At 41.8% G+C, this 20058-nt stretch overlaps 1 protein-coding gene across 2 annotated transcripts in view; it reads left to right on the plus strand.

The window, feature by feature from the left end:
* Nucleotides 1-20058, plus strand: part of Syn2 (synapsin II) — a 158157-nt gene that overhangs the window by 91396 nt on the left and 46703 nt on the right. For both annotated transcript variants that reach the window (NM_001034020.2, NM_019159.2), the window contains 2 exon segments: nt 18036-18093; nt 19234-19325. In NM_001034020.2, coding sequence (NP_001029192.2) covers nt 18036-18093; nt 19234-19325 — 150 coding nt within the window.

Here is a 20058-nt window from a genome sequence, read left to right on the forward strand (position 1 = left end):
ATTGGTATGTAGGTAGATATGTAGGTGGGTGGGTGGGTGGGTGGGTGGGTGGATTGGATGGATGGATGGATGGATAGATAGATAGATAGATAGATAGATAGATAGATAGATAGATAGATAAACTGACTGATCGACTCTCTTGGTTGTAGGGGTTGACAAATCCAAATTCGGTGCAGAGGCTGCAGACTAGATGCTCGAGCATGTACTGCAGAAATGTGTGAAATCTGTACGGTATAACAGCAGGCTGGGAATTCGGGGAGGGGGGTGGTTTCCAGTACAGATTTACAGTAGAAGTCTCCCTCCTCTGAGAAATGTGATTTTTTCATTAATACTTTCAATTACTTAGATGATTCTCATCCACATTTCCTAGTTAAGTCCACTATTTACTGTCAGCTGATGGTAAGTGCTAATCACATCTACAGAATACCTTCACAGCAGCATCTAGATGTCTCTAGATGTTGTTGGACACTTAACACTGTAATTGGGAACCATAGCCTAGACAAATTGACACATAAAATTTTATCATCACAGTAAGTGACCAACCAATAAATGCCTTTTGAATTAAGCATCTTATCTGCAGTTCAGAAATTTTTCTATTGCTGGTGATCATTTAATCTCTGAAAATCTTACACCACTAAATTCTGACCACTCTGAATGGAAAATAATGTTCTTTGAAATTCACAAATGAGCTTGCAAGAAAATGAGAGCATATCCAGAGGCCGAAAATGAAGACAGACTGAATAGTCAGACAGAGAGGATATTCTGTCTTAGGAACGTCAAGGGCTTAGCTTTTAATACAAGACACAGAAGATAGTGACTTGAATTGTCATAAGACAGGAGTCTTGGAAAATGGCCTTTGGAAAAATACTGAGACCTTTAATAAATTGGTGGCTAGAATAATAATATTCTCTTGTATATGTTTATATAAGAAATGTGTTTATGAAGGCTCATGTTCTTAATAGGAAAAATTCTCCCTTCAAGAATTCATAAGCACAAGCTTATTTCACTTGTGTTAATATAGCCTGGTGATTTGAGGTCCCACAAGTTCAATATTTAACTAAAATGTATGCCCAACCAGTGACAGCTTAGTAAAAAGTTTGGATCCCTAGAATCCATGTAAATGTGGAGTAGGAATGGACGCTCACATGTGATTCCAGCCTCAGAAGGTAGAGGTGGGATCCCCAGGTCGCAATCAGGAAAGGCCATATAGGCAAGCTCTGGGAATGGCTGAGAGCCAGCGCCCTGGTGAATAAGATAGAATGGTCAAGGAAGACACAAAGTCAACCTGCATGATTCGTGTATGCCCTGGCATGTATACACACATACATGTCATGCATATACTTAGGAAAAGAAAAACAAAAATGTGATCACTGCTTCAACAAGAGCTTACATTTTTCTGTTTGTTTTTTCCTTTTGTTGTGATTTTGCTGCTTTGAGAACTGAATCTAGGACCTTGTGAGTGCTAGGCCCTAGGCCAGCACCTATCACTGAGTTACATCCCCACCTTTTTTTTCATTTTTTAAAAGATTTATTTATTTATTTCATGTATGTAAGTTCACTGTAACTGTCTTCAGACACACCAGAAGAGGGCATCGGATCCCATTACAGATGGTTATGAGCCACCATGTGGTTGCTGGGAATTGAACTCAGGACCTCTGGAAGAGCAGCCAGTGCTCTTAACCTCTGAGCCATCTCTCCAGCCCCCCATCCCCAGCTTTTAAAAGAGGAAATTACACACTAGTGAAGACAAACAGAACTGTGAACAAGAAGGCAAAGCCGGATTGTGATAAAAAGAAGAGAAATACAGTAAAGCAAGATTAAGAGAAACAGAAGGTAGAATGAGGACTCTAAATGCATGTTCAATCATAATTCTAGAAGGAAGGGACAGAGAGAATGGAAGGAGACAGTTTTCAGAATCGATGGCTGAAAAATTTCCAAAACAATACAAGGTATTAGGATGTACATCAGGGTTCAAGGATTCAGCAAGGCCACATTTAGACATGTCACAGAATATCAAAGACAAGAGTCAGTCTTAAGAGCATCCAAAGACAAAAGAAATCCCCAGTGCAATTAGGCTGTGGTGCAAAACCAGAATGTTGAGAGAAAAAGTAGTCAGTCTCAAACTTTCATCCTAGCTCAGTTTACTTCACTGAAGAATGGGGATATCATAGAGACAGGCAAGGGTGTCAAGGTGATGTCATAGGTAATTTCTGAAATTAATACATTCACAGCTATTATCAGAAAGCAAATCCAAAGGAAGAAAAAACATGAAAGAAAGCAATAGTTAAAGAAATTGGTAAATATGCAAAGATCTAAAACAACAAAACTCAGAAAAATCCTGATGTATAAAACAACAAAAGCAGCGCATTCAGAGAACTCAAAGGAAGACAAGAGTGAAAGATGCCCATAGCATGTGGCAGAGAAGAGCGATAAGGAGAGACATGGGTGACAAATGTTAGATACCCTAAGGTTAGAGAGGGAAGAGCTGCTGCTTAAAGATAGCCAGGTGAGCAGGGTACGCGTGTGACAGAACTAAAAAGTAACCACAGAGAAAATAGCAATGAAAGGAATGGCATGATTAGTAAACAACTTTGAAAAGAAAAGCCAGGAAAGATGAACTCAACTTTACTTATCTAAAGCAGGCCAAGAAGCCTTACTATCCATCATTGTGAGGATAAATTAGAATATGTTTAAAACATGAAGAAGAAATGAGTCAGGACTTTATGTAACACCATGAGTACATGTCATGTATGAGAAAGGTGGGTAGACATAGAACAATAAATACCACTTATACAGAGTTCCCTAACAAGTAATACAGCACACAGTTGGTGGGTACAGGCACATGTAATAAAATTATAAAAACACGTAGAGAGAAATGACAAGATTCACTTGGAATTGTCTCTTGTGGAAGAAAGATAAACAGTGGGTTTTAGTGGTGTATTTCTTTTATAAAAATCTGAAAAGGAAATAAAGAGAAATAGTAAGACTGACAAAGCTAGGTGGTGGACAGACAGATCCATGTTTGGCATTCTTTAAATATTTCTGAGCACTTGAAAACTTACTTATTTTGATTAGTAAATGGCTTAAATTTGAAGGAAACTGTGTACCTGGTTGAAAAGTTATGTACTAATTAGTTAACTTTCACTTTTCCTTCATCTTAAGGCAAGCTATACAATAATCTCATGAATTTAAACATCTTCTACTAAGTCCGGTTACAATTCAAGACTTCAAAACAAAACAAAACAAACAAACAAAAAAAAAAACCAGACTTGCATTTCTCCAAGGTCCTATCTCCCTAGGTGATAATTTGCTCAGAAGACACTGTACAGAATAAGAACTCAGGTTTATCCAACTTCCAATATTTGATGCCTTATTCAATGTCCTGACCACTGAAGAGAGTTTCATTAAATTCCAGTTATGGTAGACATCAGGCTTAGGCAGAAGAACCCAAACTCTATAAGGAACGTTTGAGAAAAGAACATAGCCCTAAAGAAGTGATGTCTCAATGAGCCTGTTTACTATTCCCAAATGGTGGGCGTGGATAAGAGAAAGGCCGGGGAGTCTTATGTAATAGGCCCAGAATCAAACAGCAGGTTTCATGATGGAAAATTTCAGCTCAGTCGACAGTGAAAGAGAACAACCCTTAGCCCCATATGTCCCACTGAGGGCTCTTTCCTTTAATATTGTACTAAAGTAGATTTGATGACCTGGTTCTAAGTTTCCTACAGGGGAACATTAGAGGTAAGTCATTGAGGCCTTCAAGTGAAGTTGGCCACATGTGAGGTCGATGGTACAGAGAACAAACCTACTTTTAACTTCATATATGTTTTAGGAAAACGTCAAAAGAATAGAATCCAGAACCTAGAGAATAAATACTTCCCTAGAAGGTATCTTTCGTTATGAGAACACTGTCAGGATTTCTACATCACCATCACCCAAATTTGCTTTATAGGTCTAGTCTGCAGAAAGAAGTCTCTTGGTTATTGGTGAATCTAGATGTTCATCAGTGGATAAAGAAAATGTGAGATACACACACACACACACACACACACACACATACACACACACACACACACACACACACACACAATGGGGCTTTATTCAGCCATAAAGAAGAACATAAGTGTGCAATTTGCAGGAAAATAAATGAAACAAAGTTCATATTGGACAAGATAAACCAGACGTAGAAAAAATATTCTGTGTTCTCTCATATACAAAATCTGTCTATCTGTCTACCTACTATATATAGTAGAAGGGGATCATTGTGAAAAGGAACAGGTGTCCAGCATGAGCAGAGAATGGACACATGGGATAGCAATGGATGGGGGGGGGGAAGGGACATGATCCAAGTGCATTATATACAAGCATGAAAATGCTAAAACGAACCAACTGCTTTTGTTCAATTAATATACCCTAATGAAAACTTAAAGTTTGTGATGTTTTTCTTTTGTAAACCACTGTAATCAAAAAGAGGATTAACAGTTATAAAAGTTGCTTGTTAGAAAGGTATCAGACTGTGCCTAATGGGGCTGGCTGTCTCTACTAGCATGCATAGGTAAGCCTTTTAAAGGGATAGGCTCTTTCAGAAGTCATGCTTACTTGGAAATGTGTGTTAAAATATCAATGAACATTGTTATGCTCAATTATTTTTAATATATCAAATAAATGGAAACTAGCATAAATGTGAATATCTTAGAAAATTACTAGTACGTTCTGAGGCTTTTTAGTGGATGCCCTTTAAAAGTTCAATTTGTTGATATTATTGTTGGATTTGTTTAGTTGTTTATTTATTTTAGACACAGTTTCATTTCATAGACCAGGCCAGCCTTGAACTAACAGAGTTTGTTCAGAGATCTAATAGATCTTTGTTGAATGAGTAAATGAATGAGATTTATCATATTTAAAGGGTTCATAGAATATGTTTCACTATGACGATACTAAATAATCCTCTTCAAATAAATATGTTTGAAGTCCAAAAGGGACTTTGTCTTCAGGATTGGGTTGGGCCTTAAAACTACTACTTTTCAGGACTTGTTGAGTGTGAGGATTATTTCGAATCATTAACAGTGGCTAGAAGTAAGGACACATTGACAAAGAAGAGAGACAGATTAGTACCTGGCTTGAATTTCCTATTATACCAGCATTCCCACAAGATTCCCGTGGTGTGATCTTGGCCACTTTTCTCCTCTAAGTTTCAGTTTCTTCACCCATGAAGATGAAAAGAGGGCACCTAAAGATGGTCTCCCTTTCCTGTTGCTATACTCAGGTGCATCTGGGACACTATGGCATGTGACTTGCAGGACAGTGCCAGGTCTCCTTCCAGCATGCCAGAATCAGTTGTTATTACTGCATCTCCCCCTGAAGTGGTGCCAGCTGGAAAATTGTGGAATGGAATGTGCCACCTGCGCTGGGATTTGGAAATCCAAAGCATTATTGCCTTGAGATATGAAAATGTTTCTGCTGCGCTATGCTAGTGAGTGGGCTGACAATGCCAGCCACCACAGCTTACACTTGGCCTGAGAAAGGAGGCTCGAGCCTCCTCTGCTAATGGGAGTAGAGCATGGGAAGAGCGCCCTGAGTCTTTGCAGTTTGCTCTGTGAATCATGTCCTTCCTGGTGATTCAGCAGCCCAAGAACTAGCACATCCTCGGAGCGACAGAACCAGCTTCGCTGCACTCTGCAGTGCTAGGCCTTTTCCAGACCTTGTTTCACAAGCACTCTTAACAGAAATCATGATCTCTGTTCAACTTTAGTATCTGGTTTTGGGGAGAATTACCATCTTACTATAAAAGAGGCGTGGAAAGGAACATGGTTAGAATTTTTTCCCCTCTAAGGCCAGGTAGGTAGAATGAGCAACATTGTGCCTTTTTGATTGTGTTGTTGTTGTTGTTGTTTTGAGACAGATTCTTGTTCCCACTGTCTTCAGATTTGTGATTTCTGGCCTCTGCCTCCTGAGTGCTGGGATGACAGTGTGTGCTATTAGACTTGGATCTATTGTTAGATCTTGAAGTAGTCAAACATTTCCTTTCTGAGAGCCTGTTCCTCATAAATAATAAGTAAAAAGCCCCTAGGCAGAATTTTCTCTTAGAAAGATGAGAGATTGTGTTCTTGTTATAATGAGAATAAAATATGCAAGCCTTTCATTAACTGCTGTGTTGATGTATACCTGAAATAGTACATTAAGGGCTGGGGATGTACCTCATGGTGGAGTGCCAGCTCAGCACATACAAGGCCCTAAGTTTGTTCCAAAGAACCAACTAGCCCTGTCCCCACCTCCCAAAAGTGAAAGAAATGAACAATCAAACAATAAACATTTAAGACAGAATTCAGCCCTGTCATCTGTTAGAGTAAGTGTTCATTGTAAATGCTTATTTTTTGCATTTGTTTGAGCTGTGCATAAGATAAATATAGCAATTCCCATGTCAGCAGTGTTCTTGCTATAATGTTCTTTGTCTCTGTCTCTGTCTTCTCTGTCTCTGTCTCTGTCTCTCTGTCTCTCTGTCTCTCTCTCTCTCTCTCTCTCTCACACACACACACACACACACACACACACACACACACACAGAGAGTGGGAAACAGAATTGGCTCACATAGGTATGGAGATTAAAAAGTTCTCAGATTTTCAGTTGGCAAACTGGAGACACTAGTGAGCCAATAGTAGAAGTTTCAGCCTGTGTTTAGAAGCAATTTGGTGGCAGTCTAACAGACACACAGGCAGAGAGAGAGGGGATGGGGAAGGGAGGGGGAGAGGGGAGAGGGAGGGAGGAAGAAAGAGAGGGAGGGAGAATAGTTAGTTCATGCTTTAGACAAGGCCAGCCACATTGGGAAGACAGTATGCTTTACTGAGTCCACTGATTCAAATGTTAATCTGATTTTAAAATACTTTCACATGTTAGAAATGCTGTTTAAATAAATAACTGGGCACCTAGTACCCTACTCAAGTTGACACATGAAATTATCTGTCATAGGTGTGAGTCACATAAAGTAGAAGGGAGTAAGGTGAGCTGTTGAACAGTAGAACATGTAAGCTCTTCAAGGAGCACATACCCTCATGAGGTACATGGTACAGTGGGAAGGAGGAGAGACATAGCCTGTCTTTGTACTTTGTGGGTTCTTCTTTCCCCCACCCTTTATCCCCCCAATCCCCAGTTTCACCCCCTATCACTAGACAGGAGAGAAAGGAGGATAGAGGGGGGAGAGATCCACGATCTCCTTTCTTTCCTACAGTTTCTTTGAGCATGGCTACTAACAACCTGAGAACAACAACCACGCCTCTCGGGGCTCCAGCATTCATACACCCTCTGGAAAGTTCCCAGAATCTCAAATGTCACACAGTCACGGGAACTGTTTGCAGCTGGCAAAATCACACTTCTGCTAGGCAAGGCAAATTGTGGTCCACTACTGAGGACAATCTGAAGTATCCCCCTATCCCCACACCTGGGATTAAAATGAAAACACATCCTTATAATATTTCTGTGTTTTTGAAGAAACCAAAATTCCAAAATTGTCACTGAAGATATATGTGGAAATTTAGCTAGTGACACTAGTTCATGTCTGCTTAAAATGACAAGTTGATGGGTTTCAGATTAGGTTTTCTTTAAATAAAAAATTATTTTATGTGTATGGGTGTTTGGCCTGCATGTATGTCTATGCCCCATGAGCCTGCAGTGTCAGAAGAGGTCAGAAAAAGGTGCTGGATCTCCTGGAACTGGAATTACAGATGGTTGTGAGCAGCCATGGGTATTGGGGAACTAAGATCAGCCTGTTCTCTTAGCCTCCAGGCCATATCTCCGGGTCTTCATATTAGGCTTAAAGAAAAAAAGAAATTACTGTAGGAAGAGGAGATAGGGACCCTAAAGGATGATGACAGCGTGACTTTGCAGAGGACAGGGGTACAGTGGTGGTAACTGGGAAGTGATAGGCAAATAACTAGATGTAGGCAGTAGTATGCTTAGCAGGCTTTTCATGGTACAAATGGTGACCGGACAGCCGCCTCCTCAGCTCTCCAAGCCAAGCGCCCCAGGACAGAAGTGTGTTCTGTACCAGAACCCAAAGAAAAGGGTGCCTTCTCCTAATTCACGCAGCCAGGCATGAGTTTGAAATAGAGTGGCAGTGTGTCATGGGGAGGGTACTTCTTTGTGTCTAGGTTGCTGTTGAAGGACAGACCTGTGGCCTACAGTGGCAGTGACTGTTGGTATGATTTGTAACCTTCCATGGGAGACAAACCTGGAGTTTCTCAATGTCAGGGGCCCCGTTTATCTTACATTAAATACATCCCTATCTTTTGAAAATGACTGGCATAATTGTATAAGCCAGTCATGGAAAGAGAATCTGTCCATGACGGCAAAGCACTGTTCTGTAGCTCCACTGTAATTACAAACAAATGCATCCAATCTTCCCGTCATGTGTTCTCCCGAGTTACAGATTTTTCCCCCTAATTTTGATAACCTTGTTATCTCGTAATGCTGCATCATTTAATTACTCCCCAAAATAGATGTCTTCAGAAAATCTGCTCAAGAAAACTTGATTTGTTCCCAACTGAAGTCACAACTGGGTGCCTACTAGGGAATTCATTATTTTGAGAGCTTTGGGATTGATGTTAGGGGTCTCGTCTGCTAGCTGAAGACCTCCTGAGAATTACTTGGAGGAATTTAATAAACTGAGGAAAAAAGGACTAAGTGCAAATCCTCAGTGGCCTTTAAGCTCAGGACTCTATCAGGTTGAGGCTGGTTGCCCTCTCTGGTATTAATATCCAGATGTTGATCTGAAGCCAATTCAATAACCTTGTAAACATTTCCTGAGTGTCTGCTTTATGCCAAGCAGTAGAACAGGCATTGGAAATTAAAAAAAAATGTGTAGCACACAGCCTGTCAGACAGAGATGTCCAGCATCTAAACAGAATCATCAGAAGAGCATTCGATTTTGTTAACTTGTGACACCCACTAACTAATAATTTTAAGTAAGCCAGTAGATTCGTTTCAGACTCATTTCCCTAGAAAAATCAGTAACATTGGGGTGGCTTTGCCATAGGAGGCACTAAATATTGTAGGGATGAATTTAGGTTAGGGTGAGTGACATCTAACCATCCAGTCTTTCTTCTTCCCCCACACTCATGCCTTCAGTTTGAAGAAGGATCATTACTGTAGTTTCCTGAAAACTGTAGCTATTGCACTGGGTTCTGTTTTTCTCTGCATAATTTTTCTGTTCATAGTGTTGTTGGTGTAGAACACAAGACCCAGTACACTGTATCACTGAATACTGCAGCTTGGCAAGACCGAGTAGAGCACTGAGAAGCCCTCCGTGCTGACTTCCCAATACCCTTGCTGCTGATAACATTTTTAAAAGTTCTCTCAGTCCTTTTGTTATTGCTATGACACCTCTCAGAATTATCTTGAGGGAATAATTTTCTGCCATTCTGGCTACTTTATGAGGTTGTGGTTGAACAATGGTTAATAATGTTCTGAGACTTATTCCCCCCCAAATGTGTTTTCTTACACTTAGTCACATTAAAACTCCTCTGCCACTTTTCTGCCCACGTGCACATCTTCGTTCCCCTAATCAGCTTGGCATTTTAATCTCTGAAAATGCTGAATGCCATCTGCGAACTTGGCAGTTTCCCCATGCACTCTTCCAAATCATTTATGAGGATGTTGACTAAGCTGTCAGTCCACTCGCTCTATCTAAACAATGCCTTCCTTGCCGTGTTTGATCCAATGACTCAATCACAGAATTAATGATACAAAACCAACCCCTGAACATTTCATCCACCAAGGCCAGTGCCAGTGTCTTCCTGTTCTTAATTTCTTAGTCCTAAATCAAATGTCCACAACAGGCACTTCCCCATGTACTGAAAGAAATTCATTCTATCCAAATCCAAATTTGAGTTAATAATCTCTTCACTGACATAAGGTTCAACCTTATCTCATCTAATGATCTCTGTTCCAGGACACTTGCAGTAGAATTCTGTGTCCCCTTCTTTCATTAAGTCCTGTTTTTCCAGTGCCAGTGTCGTATCCCAGGTAGTCTCTCGAGTTCCCAGGCTCAAACAAGTGACTGAGTTATCAGGTGAGTGCTGTGCAGTAACTGGGTGTCAGCAGAGCCGCACCCTCTGAGGTCCGATGCAGCACAGGCTCCCTGAAGCCCCATCCCTGCTTCCTTTCCTTCAGTCTCAACACGGTCTCTTGGACCTTGGCCTCACCTGACTATGTCACCTTACTACTTAAAATCTTGGAGAGTGTTTTTTAAAGCAGTTGGGAAAGCTTGAACATAGACTCAGTAAAGATATTAATAGAATTATTCACTTTGTTCATGAGACGACAACCTGGTTGACCTCTGCCACTATCCTAGAGTAGAGAGTCATGGGGAAGAAAAGGAGAGAGAGAAGATTCCAGGTTTTCAGGACAGAAAAAGCACACAGCACAAAGAGTATACATCATGTGAGTAATTGTATGGGTAACATGAAAAATTTAGGTATATATTATGCTACAATAAAATTAAATCATCTACCAGCTACAGGTCATGTTGAAGAATGGGAAGGACAAATGAGTTCTGGGATTCTCTTTGAAGTATTCAACCAAAGCCAAGTGTGGTGGTACACACTGTTAATCCCAGCACCCCGTGGAGGCAGGAAGATCAAGAGTTCAAGGCCAGCCTGAGCTATCTCAGACACTGTCTAAAGCAAATAAACAAACAACCTTAAACCACAGTCCCAAGAACAAATATGTGAAGGCCTGACAAAATAGTGCTGAGTTTTGAGGCAAACATTTTCTACAGTTAAAGAAAATAATACATTTTATTAGGGGTTGGAGAGATGGTTCAGTAGCTACAAGCGCTTGTTACTCTTGCAGAGGGTGGATCTTCAGTTCCCAGCAGGCTGTTCACAACTGCCACAGCTCCTGGGGGTTCAACTTTCTTTCTAGTTTCCTTAGATGCTGTGTATGCTGTGTGCAAGTGTGTGTGTGTGTGTGTGTGTGTGTGTGTGTGTGTGTGGCCTTAGCTGGTCCTTAAGTCTCACATATTCAGCCTGAACCCATTTCTCTGCTAAGCCATAGTGAGCTGTATACCTGCAGTATCTGGAGCCTTCCTCAAGCCCTTGCCTTCACATTCCAGTGTTTGTCCTCCTTAGGTCTACCATTTGAATTTCCATGGTGCCTGTTTGTGCTTCTGTGGCTGATTTCCTGCACCACCATCTTGTATGGTTGGTTTTGTGTCCTCATTAACCTGTGAAAGGAAACTTATGTGCCTGGAAGGTTGAGACAACCTTCTGAGCTATACTAATCTTTTGTTTTTATGTAGTTGTCATTGTGTGCTTTAAATTTTAAATATTTATAGAGAAGACCGAAGAGTGGAAAGATAATTGTTAGTTGTAAATCTCAGGACGTGTAAGAAACCTTAGCAATCACTCATTGATATTGGTCTTCTGTAGACGTTTTTGTCTACCCAGCAACTGCTAATACCCCACCACTCCCACCCACACTTACCACTGTTTACTCAGCAAATTCTTGCTGAATTTACTGGCATGCCACAGCACCCCCATGCCTGTTTTTGGGGGGCATGGCACAAAGTGTTATTTCTCTAGAGAAAGCTCTCTGCAGATGTGCGTGTTTTAGAAGAAACAATTAATTAGTGGCTCAGTGGGTAAAGGTGTTTGCTATTAAAAACAAGTCAGGTCCTCAGAAATCCAAGGTAGAAGGACAAACTGACTCAGCTGGTTGACCTCTGACCTACTCATGCAGGCTGTGAACATGTAAATAAAATTAAAGAAAAGAAGAAATATTTAAAACAAACAACAAAATCCCAATGCCACTCTTTTGTTGTGCTCAGGACTGAACCCAGGGCCTTGACCATGTCTAGTAGGAGCTGTGCCCGCCCTCCAGCTTTCATGCCCACCCCAACCAGGAGGAACGGGATGTGGAGAGTGATTGTAGGGGCCACCAAGCAGTAAGCAGAAAGTGCAACGCACAACTCTCCAGTAGGTGGCAGCAGGAACTCACAAACTCAAACAGCAGATCAGGCCTGCAGACTGGATTTTTACCTTTCTCCCCCAACTACCCGCCTCCCTCGTGTGTGTGTGTGTGTGTGTGTGTGTGTGTGTGTGTGTGTGTGTGTGTGTGTGTGTGTGTGTGTGTGTGTAAACAGAATCCTGTATTTCCAGTTTCTCAAATTCTTTTTAAAGCGTGCACTGCTTGGTCAAAAGAACAAGTCACTGAGAGGCAAAGACAAGCACTTTGTTAGAGATAATTGTCTAGACAAGTGCTAGGCATCTATTAAGTCCTTGGCTATTTCCAAAGCTCCAGGAGATTTTCTGTGAGCCTTCTGGAGCCTACTGATGCCGCGTTAGCAGTTCTTCTCAGTTTGAAATTTGGTCCTTATGCAAATGTCAGTCGTCTTGGGGAGGATTTAGATTAGGCCAGTTATTGGCCCCTATAGATAGAGTTTTAAAGCATGTTTTCTTGTGTGGATGGGTAGGGACAAGAGAATATGACAGCCTAGCACTGGCATGTGAGAAGAGACATGTAGGCCTGCAGAGACAGACTGGGTCCTTTACTGTAACAATGGCTTTTGGTTTTCTATGTCAGCCATCCACAAACCAGACCTCCCAACATCTTCAGTGGGTAGGCAGTTCCTGACTGTGAGCCTGCTAAGTGAGAGATGGGTGAAGGATTTGGACATTTAAGACGGCGGTGACTGTAATTGTACAGGCCTAAGTTCAGAACATGCAGTCACACAGCAGAACAGAGTAAATATTTTAAATCTAAAAGATTCTGGGAAGTCCAGGATTTATACAAGAAATGGTCTGAAGTGATAGTGCGCACACAGGGCAGGCATCCAACTATTAGACAACTGCCTTTGAAAGTGGCATTAGATGATCCTGCATTGAGCCAAGTGTCATGAGCAGACAATGCATATGGTAATAGTCCAGAAGGTGAGGAAATCACATTGATTACATTAACATAAACATTTGCTGTGTTTTCTAACTGTAAATTCACATTCCCATAGGATTTCAGGGCTTCTGGAACACTTCCATCAGATTCCATTCCTTTTTAGAAATTAATAATGGGTTTTAGTATGAAACTTTCACACATGTATATATATGTTCTGACCATATTCACACACACACACACACACCTATAACCATCTCTTGTCTCACTTCCATACACATAATACTCTTCATAGCATCTGCACCCCAGATATTATCAAATATGATAAATTACATAAAGCATTTAGTGTTTGGTTCTTAGCAAGCCTTTACTGCTAATTATTAAATTTGCCATTAGCTACCCCACCCACATTTGTTTTGTTTTCTTTTGTTTTGAGATAAAGTCTTAATATGTTGCCCAGGTTGATCTCAAACTTTTGGGCTCAAGCCATGTCCTCCCTCCCCCATCATGCACCACTAAAGATACTCTCTTCCTTGAATAACAAGAGTTATGTCTCGATGCCCCTGCTCATTTTAGTAATAAGGGGAGATGGTTTATTACCCGGTCCATTAAGGAAGCTGCACTCTGTTAAACTCCCATCCTCAGCTGCTAGGCTTATTAAGAAAATGTTACAATGGGGGGAAATTGACAACACAGGCTCCACAGATATTTTTAGTTTGTGCTGCAAGGGTTCTGTTTAGGATTGAGCACAAGGGTACAAATCTGGAGAAAAATCCATGCTAAGTGCTTACTCTGTTGCCATCTTATGTAAGGGACAGTATGGGAAAACCAAGGCAGGTGACATACACTTCCTAAACTTCCAGGCAGGAAGATGTGTGATATATGCTTTTCCTTGGGTGGGAAGAGATTTGATAATTCCGTAAGAAGCTGTGCCTATTTATCGCATCAGAAACTCTACAAAAATTATTTCTCATGTCTACTTATTAAAACGTAAGCCATAGCACCAGTGAAGCAGGGCTGAGAATATGGAGATCTACTCACAGGAAACACCCATTAAGTCACCATGCAGAGAGAGCATTTCATGCAGCTGTTACAGGGTTCCCACTGCTGTGTGTCACAAAGCCTATCACCGAGACACACTCTGGATTGAAAATTAAGGCCTGAAAAAGGTTTTGTAGTTCCAAGATGACATATGTGTGTGCTTGGAGCACACAGTCATGTTTACACCCCCACCCCACTGGGAAGGCGTGCTGGCCAGTGATAATGGAATTGTATGTGTTAAGACATGAATGGAGAAATGGACTGTTTACATTTTTACCCTTTTATGTTGTTTTGAATATAGATTGACTAATTTATCAACATAAACAACTTTGTTGTTATTTGTTTAAAGGTAGAATCCACAGGTCACACAGCCAGGAAAGGATTCAGCCAGCACTCACACCCCAGACCGAGGCTGCAGAGCATCTGTCCCTGGATCATAGCACACTGCATCCTGCTTGTAGTGCCCCCTTAAGCTCAGGAGGTGTTTTTGTCATTTGCTAGCAAGTCATGGCACTTATTACATGAAGTTTTTTCTAGAACACCAATCAGAATGTCCTAGTGCCAGTTGCTTCAAGAATGTGTTCACCCTCTAGAGGGATCTGTGCCTTGTCTGTTGCCATCTTGGCTCTTTTATGACAATAACACTGTGGCTTAGCCAGGAACAATCAGTGACCCTGGACCATGAAACACACACTAAGATTTCCAACAGGACAAATTACCTTAAGGAAAAGGCATTAGGATAGCTTACGAGGTTGGAATGGAGGAAAGGCATGAAAACAGTTCCATTAGCCAATTTGGTCAATGGGCAGGTGCAGGAAGTGGCAGATAAACCTAGCCAAGAGCTATAAATATCCCCCAGTATCACTGTTCGAAACCCACAAAATAAATGAGCAAGTTAGAAAACTTGGCAGCATGTAGCATCTAGATGCAAACTCTCAGTTCTCAGCTTAACTCACAATGTTTTCTGTGAGTCGGCATTCTGTTGAACTGTTTTGGGGTTTCCGTTTCCCCAGCAGTTCAATGGACAGGAAGCATTCTCTCTCTTGACTCCTTCACAGTGTTGTGAGAAACTAGTATGTCGAAGAACATACTTTGAAAATGCTAATCTGCACACAGAATGAAGAGTTATTGATAAAGTCTCCGAGGCTAATCTTACAGAAAAGCTATTTGAGACACAAAGGTAAGAAGAAACATCAAGAGAGCATTTGTGATAGCAGTGCAGGCATACAACCAAAGAGAAGCCATTTTGTTGGTCCTTTATTTTAGTTTGTCCTTGCTATAGTCATAAGCAAAGTGACTGAGTCTACTCGTAAGCAGATCAGTGACAGTGTCATGCATAGACAAAACTGTCAAGAGAGTGGCATGTGCTACAGGGCATGCTGGACTGTGAATGTTGCTCAGGGTCCTGGATGCAAGCGGATGTGAAACTTAGGAAGGAATTAGGGCAGAGGTGGGGGGTTGGACTTAGTGATCCATCTCCAGGATGGCCCAGTGCCTCAGAGGAGCAATTTCAGGGTGGCCAGGGACTTGGATAGCACAAATGACAACTTCCTAGAACGGTCTGTTCCAGAATCCATAGAGCAAAGGAAATAGCCTGGCCTCATCCTGAGTAAGTTGACAGGAATCAGGAAAGGAAGTATTTGTGGTGGGACGAGTACTTATAGCATCATTAAGTTTCTTCTGAGTAGAAGAAAAATGGGGGGGGGGGGAAATGCTGCAGCACATGTGATAAGTCATTTTCCATGGTGTGGGACAGTGGGGAAAACACAACAGAGGAAGATAGTGCTGTGTGGCATAGGGGCGCCGCACTCAGGGTCCCGTGTGACTGTGCCACTAACTTGCCAATGACCTTGGAAATGTCATTTTCTTCCTTTGAATTTTGATTCTTTTTTTTCCTTATTGTTGTTTCAAAGAATTGTCTTCCTGTTTGGTCAGTCATTATGAGGATCAATTATTCTTACAAGCAACTAGCATACAGCTCATAGAACACAATGTGAAATAAAATATTGGCATACTCCTTTATTTTGAGAAGAGATTTGGAAAACCTCCACTGAAACAAGCTAGTTGGAAATGTAGAACACAGGGGGAGAAGCAGGCATGATTTAGCCTACTAGGTGCAGGTACTCAGGCCCTTCTTTACAAACAGAAAACAAAGCCTAAATAGCAGAGAAGAAAAATCCTACAGAGAGAAGGAAGCTTAGAGGCAGGCAGGAAGGAATACAACTGCAAGAATGTGGTCTCCTCATACAGGCCCGATGCAGGCCATTAATGCATAGGATGAAGCTCCTCTCAACCCTGGCAGATTGGGAGGACACTGGGCTGCATAACTTAGCATCACTTGTTTTCCCCAATGTCTGTGATACAGGCTGTATATGCTCGGTTGCAGTTGCTTTCCTTGGTTGTCAGCTCTTCTGGTATGTGTATGAAGAAATCAAGAGTTAATAGCAATCTCTCTCTCTCTCTCTCTCTCTCTCTCTCTCTCTCTGTCATTCTTTCTATTTTGATCCCATCTTCTTTTTTAAAAAATAGATTTCTTCTCTCATACATCACATCCCAAGCACAGTTTCTCCTCCTTCCACTCCTCCCAGCTCTGTCCCAGATCTCCCTCTCTTCCATTTCCCATCACAAAAGAGCAGGCCTCCAACAATAGGGCAAAGCAAAAATTCTTACACTGAAGCTGGAAAGGCAACTAAACAGGAGGAAAAGAGTCTTAAGAGCAGGCAAAAGAGTCAGAGACACACCCACTCTCACAGTTAGGAGTCCCACAAAAACACCAAGCTAATATCAAAAGCATATACAGAAGATCCAGTACAGACCCGTGCAGGCCTGTGCTTGCCACTTCAGACTCGTGAACCCCCCCATGAACTCTGCTTAGTTGATTCAGTGACCCATATTCTCCTGGTGTCCTCCATTCCCACTGACTCCTATAACCTTTCCTCCCCTCTTCTGAGGGATTCCTTAAGCTCCAAGGGTAGGAACCCAAAGGAGATCTCTAATTTCGACTCTTTCTCCTCAAGTTTGGCTATGGGTCTCTGTATCTATTCCTATCTACTGCTTGAGGAAGGTCTCTGATGATGACCAGAAGAGATACTGATGTATGAGTATACCTGAATACCAGTAGGAGTCATTTCATTGATTGTTTTTAAAGATACATTATATTTGTCTCTTCCCTAGGTCTCTGGCATATCCGGTCTTTGGTTCTTGGCCATCCAAGCAGTGTTGGACATGTGCTTTCTCTCATGAAGCGGCCTTAAGTTAAATTAGACATTGGTTGGCCACTCCCACAAGCTCAGTGTCATGATTGCTCAAACACATCTCACAGGCAGGACACATTGTAGTTCAAGTTTATGGTCCAGTTGGTGTCCATGTTTCTCTTTCTGTCACCACCAAAGAGTCTAGAACTAGGGGTGAAGGCTCCATGCTTAACCTTTCTATGTTCAATGAGCTCTGTAGATGTTGTCCTTTGCAATGGGACCTCATTGTTGGTTTGCAGAGAGTAACCATCTGTCCTAGCATCAACCTGGTTGTTTAGGGATCTCCACAGACCCCCCTCATCTAACAACTCAACCTAACACAACCCTGTCCATAGGGATTTCTTTAAATCCTAAAAGTCTACAAATTGATGACAGTTACATGTAGAGTGAAACATGGGGTTAGACAAGGACACATCAGAGGTGTGTAAGATTGACCTAGTCTTTACCAAGAACAATATAGAGGAAATTCCTATTTCTAGACACACACACACACACACACACACATTCTCTCTCCTCTTCTCTCTCTCTCCGTCTCTGTCTCTCTGTCTCTCTGTCTCTGTCTCTCTCTGTGTGTGTGTGTGTGTGTGTGTGTGTGTGTGTAATACAGGAGATTAGATCATAAAATGACAAAACAGTTGAAAGTAAAAGGATACTGTGGATAATTTTGCAGGTGGTGCTAAAGGGAATGAAGTGGCTTGCTTGGGACTTTATGGCAATCAATAGAATCCAGAGCCAGAACCCAGGTCTCCTGACTCTCAGTCTGGGGTCCATTTGCTATAGTCCTCTTATTGAGGAGATTACATATCTGAGTTCACACGCATGAACAAAACTAATCAGTGTGCCCTTCTCCCTTTCTCTAGGGCCAAGTGCTTTCGGGGCAAAAAAATCCTTGGAGATTATGACATCAAAGTAGAACAGGTAATCAGCAAGAAGCCTCACATGCCCTCCATCATCCCAGAGTGAGCCATCTCTTACTGTCCAATGTCCCCCAGTGGGTTCTTGAATGCGCATCTCCTGTCATAGGGCTTTTGAATTTTAACGGTTCAGCTGTTGGTTCAGAGCAAACAATGTGATTCTCAATGGTCTCTTGCAAGGCAGGTTTCCCAAGCTGAGGAAGCATTGGAGGAGTGTCTTCCTAGGCCACTGACCTTACCCCCATGCTGTTGATGGCAGTGTGATTCTGGGCAAGCATATGTCTTAGGCTCTGCCTACTCTGACCCTGAGGCTGCACTTCAGATAGAACATTCCCTTGTTTTTATAAGGATTTTGAAAGGCTGTTTGTTTACCTTCCTCTGCCTCTTGTTCCATGTAATAGAAAATTAGGTCCTTTGTAAGGAGGAGATGTGCTGTTTAAATATATTTTCTATGTAATAACAGAAGTTATTTCTTTTCTCTGTGTTAGAATTTACAGAATAATAGGATACTTTCCTACCTATTGCTATTGCTATTTGTTGATTTTTGCAACATTATCTCACTAAGTGGCCCGGGCTGTTCTGGAACTTGATTTAGACTTAGAGAGATCAGCTTACCGCTGTCTCCAGAAAGCAAGGATTAAAGGGGTACACTACCATGCCCAATCTATATTCCATTCTTAAAACAACTTGTTAGATATTCTGGATTGATTTAAAAAAAACTACCTGTGTTATAGACTGAAGAAACGGAAACCCAGGCAGGGCAAGTACCTCAGTTGACATGCTGTCAGGGACAGGGAGACAGAAATCTAGTAGCCTAACCCAGAATCCAGTGCTTCAAGTAGAGACTAAGAAAGGAGATACTGGTCCTGGTCACATTCTGTCTCTGTAGAGAGGTTCAGGGGAAGCTGAGCTGGGAATCAGAAGACACAGTGAGAGGTTTTTGTTTGTTCAGAAAAGTCATGTGACTTAGGCAGTTTTCTCCTTTGATAGATAGGAGAGTTCTCTCTAGCACCAACTCAAAGGGTTTCCTTGAGTACTGGGTGAAATCTAATGGATGTGAGAAAGATAGAAACTAAATAGATGTGTGGTCTATGGCTGCTGCTGTGTACGGGACTGAGACTCACTGTGTACTCTTACTCTCCAGGCAGAATTTTCAGAGCTTAACCTGGTGGCCCATGCGGATGGAACCTACGCCGTGGACATGCAGGTACTCCGGAATGGCACAAAGGTTGTCAGGTACGGGCCTTTCTGTTCTTGGGGTTGCTGTCCCCTCCACTTGATGTGGTGGCTTCAAGTCAGCTTGAGATGGTTGCATCAAGTATTACATGGACGTGCTAGAGAAGGCAGCTCTTAGTCCAGCTTTAGAGAAAGCAACCTTAAGTTTCACCGGTTCACTCAGAGGTAACTGATGTTAGGACTGCTACCTACCCTCAAGTCAGGGTGGTTTGTGCCTTTATCTCTCTCCAAATAGTAACCCTGGAGAACCAGGTCCTGTTGCTTTTGAAAACATTTTAAAGCACCCGACCTTCCCATTTATGCTTGATTTGTTCAGATTCACTCGGAGTTGATGGCAAAGCCCTGCCCTGCACTGAATGCTCATTTTGATGCACATCCCTGTATCTTCTCTTCATGCCTCATTCCCAACAACTCATGTGCCCAACAGGAGAATCTACTGTTGAAATAGACAGTATTTGTTGTAGATGGAAGAAAATTATTGGGTCCTGAGCACTTCTACACCAGGTGGTGTCCTGAGCACCTTGGTCTGGGGTGTTGATGAATGCAGGGAAGTTCTTTCATGAAGGGAATGAGAATTCCAGATGGGAGAAATGGTTTCATTTGTCCAGAAACTTAAGATTGCTTTAGGTTTTCAGAAATAAGTTCTAGGTTCCAGCAGTGAATAGCACTATTCTTTTTTTTTTTTTATTAACTTGAGTATTTCTTATATACATTTCAAGTGTTATTCCCTTTC

Source organism: Rattus norvegicus, chromosome 4 (assembly GCF_021556685.1).
Source record: "Rattus norvegicus strain SHRSP/BbbUtx chromosome 4, alternate assembly SHRSP_T2T, whole genome shotgun sequence".
In the NCBI taxonomy this organism is placed as follows: domain Eukaryota; kingdom Metazoa; phylum Chordata; class Mammalia; order Rodentia; family Muridae; genus Rattus; species Rattus norvegicus.